The sequence below is a fragment of the Barbatula barbatula genome (assembly GCF_947034865.1).
Source record: "Barbatula barbatula genome assembly, chromosome: 6".
Taxonomy (NCBI): domain Eukaryota; kingdom Metazoa; phylum Chordata; class Actinopteri; order Cypriniformes; family Nemacheilidae; genus Barbatula; species Barbatula barbatula.
Window position 1 is genome coordinate 14,978,947 of NC_136765.1, and position 2,680 is coordinate 14,981,626.

A 2,680-nucleotide genomic window follows, 5' to 3' on the forward strand; every position below is an offset into this window, starting at 1 on the left:
CAGGGTCATTCTAGCTTCATTACTCATCTGGACTGGTCTGTGGATTCAAAGTACTTGGTATCAAACTCAGGAGATTATGAGATCCTTTACTGTAAGTATAAAAGGTCTGCGGTTAACAAAAGCACAACATATTTTCACATTTATCCTCCCCGTGATTTAAAAAAAAAAGCTTTACCATGTTTTAAAACACCTTGCCAAATGCAAATACAGTCATTGTCAGGGACATCATTTGTGAGATTTTATGCGTGATGACACAATAATTAAACTTTTTAATAAAGTTTTTTATTTACGCTTCAAAGTTCATTAATGTTATTTAATTTGTAAAGATTATCTTAAATGTGTTTTTGCATAAAATTACAGACCCAACATGACATTTTTGTACTTAATCTGTTTTTTATATATTTTTTGTGTTTTAAAATAACTTGAAATCTTAAAGTGTTATTTTACACTGTTGTGTTTAGGGATCCCCTCTGTTTGTAAGCAAGTTGTGAGTGTTGAGACCACCCGAGACATAGAATGGGCCACCTTCACCTGTACTCTGGGCTTCCTTGTTTTTGGTAAATATAATTTTTATTAATGGCTAACAGCCTTGATTCTACTTACATTACAGCACAACTTCATTAGCCTTTATGGTTTTATTAAACATTTCCTCATAGTAAAAATATTTAGGACATAAATGTTTTAAAAGGTTATTTTTAAGTAGCATTATTTACATACAGTCTCTGACTTGTAAACAGTAATAGACGTTTGCTGTGAATCCAAACAGGATTACTTTTATATTTACTCTGTACTCTTGTCTTAAGATAGATTCTATTACACAAATACGAACTAACAGCAAATATAACGGAGTAAAATAGATATGACGATGCTGTTTCCTGTTTGTCCTGCTCGAATGGTGTTTATATCAGGTCCATGTGGAAAATTTGCCTGTGTGTTGTGTTTGTATATCTCTTCAGGTCTGTGGCCAGATGGCTCAGATGGAACTGACATAAACGCTGTGTGCAGTTCTAATGAGAAGAGACTTCTCGTCACAGGAGACGACTTCGGAAAAGTTCACCTTTTCTCATTTCCATGCTCTCAATCCAGAGTAAGAACAGATGCAGTACAGTACTGAGTATGGCACAGTGTAATGACAATATATGCATATATGTAATAGATTCTCTCTCATATCTCTCTAGGCTCCCAGTCATGTCTATGGTGGGCACAGTAGCCATGTTACCAACGTTAACTTCCTGTTTGATGACAGCCATGTAGTGTCCACAGGAGGGAAGGACATGAGCATCATGCAGTGGCGTGTGGTGTAAAGCAGCTAACTGTGTCGTGTGACGACATCTGAACTTTCTCAAGTGGCTTGTGAAAATAAAAGCGGGGCCATTGACTACAGCGGTGTAGTGGGGAGGTCTCGAATTTATTTGCCTTTAATTGTTATCTCAGGTCGCCAATATCCTTCTGTTGACTGTCTCGCAAGCTTAGGCTACAAAAGATATTTCTTGGGATGGAAACCCATTACTTTAGTTTTTGAATAACAACCTGAAGAATCTTCTCCATTTGACAAAGTTTAATATGATGCCAAAGCATGAGAAAGAAGTTGTCCAGTAAGCCTATGGTTCGTCCATTTCTAGCACTGTAAGTATTTTTGCCATTTTGGTAGAAAATCTTAAAAATGGGAAACCGTAGATTTTACAAGAATTTAATTCTGTCGTTACAAAAACTGCACATTATTTGTGCTAACAAATCTGCTTCCATAAATCATATATTTTGTAATCTTTTACTGTCCCCATCTGGTACACTGAGGTACTGCAGCCACTCATCTGTGGTGGATATCACATTTATCCTCTGCTGTATTTAAAACCTCATGGAGTATGTTTTACAAATTTTAACGTTTGAGATTCAGATTCCTTTCAAAAAGATAAGCACGTGTCAAATTCTATTAAGGCCATATTTTAAAGATCTTGCTTAGTAGCCCCAGCCATCAAACTCTGTTTTCATTTTAATTCTCAGATTAACATTACATATGTTATGTGAATCAACTAGCTTAACTGAAAGTCATCATGTAGTTCACATTTACATTATAGTTAAGTAATACATTTACATGTATCATAACCTTTGCTTGAGAAATGAGATCGAACAGTTGTTACAGTCAAATGACTGTAGTTTTAATAATAAATCTAAGCATGCACAAGCTTGTTTGTACTGTAACTGTCTAACCCATTTTCCATACTCATTGTCAGCTGTATGGCAAAGCCATCAAAATAAAGAAAGAAATAAGTAGAAACATGATGTGTGTTTTTGTGCCTTTTGTGAAATGGAGACAAAAGTGACATTTTGAATGGATTTGTAAGCCTTATCAGTATTTGCATTTTGCAAGCGCACAAAAGGACAAAGCCTAAATATTAAAATGATTGTTTATAATACAATTCCCTAAATAAACAAGCCCCTCACTCTCCTTATAAACAGCAATGCCCTGACCAACCGCATATATAGCATCACATACATTCATATAAGTGATCAATCTTTTAAAAGAACACTGTTGCTTGTGAATGTTTAAACATCCGAGACTAAAATATCGCGAATGACTAATTCAATGACTTTACTGGTCCAGCCCACTAAGGCTGGGCTCACAAGGGACTGCAGTACGGCATATTCGCCACTAGCGGCCACTGTTGTGCGCGTTTGGTTT

The 2,680-nt window shown here is 35.9% G+C and overlaps 1 protein-coding gene across 13 annotated transcripts in view; it reads left to right on the forward strand.

Moving 5' to 3' along the window:
* eml1 (EMAP like 1) overlaps positions 1 to 2,249 on the forward strand; it is a 44,922-nt gene extending 42,673 nt beyond the window's left edge. For all 13 annotated transcript variants that reach the window (XM_079458696.1, XM_079458703.1, XM_079458697.1 and 10 more), the window contains 4 exons: positions 4 to 91; positions 462 to 557; positions 957 to 1,087; positions 1,179 to 2,249. In XM_079458696.1, the coding sequence (XP_079314822.1) occupies positions 4 to 91; positions 462 to 557; positions 957 to 1,087; positions 1,179 to 1,304 (441 nt within the window). In that variant the 3' untranslated portion in view covers positions 1,305 to 2,249. The remainder of the gene's footprint in view (positions 1 to 3; positions 92 to 461; positions 558 to 956; positions 1,088 to 1,178) is intronic.
* Positions 2,250 to 2,680: the final 431 nt, after the last annotated feature.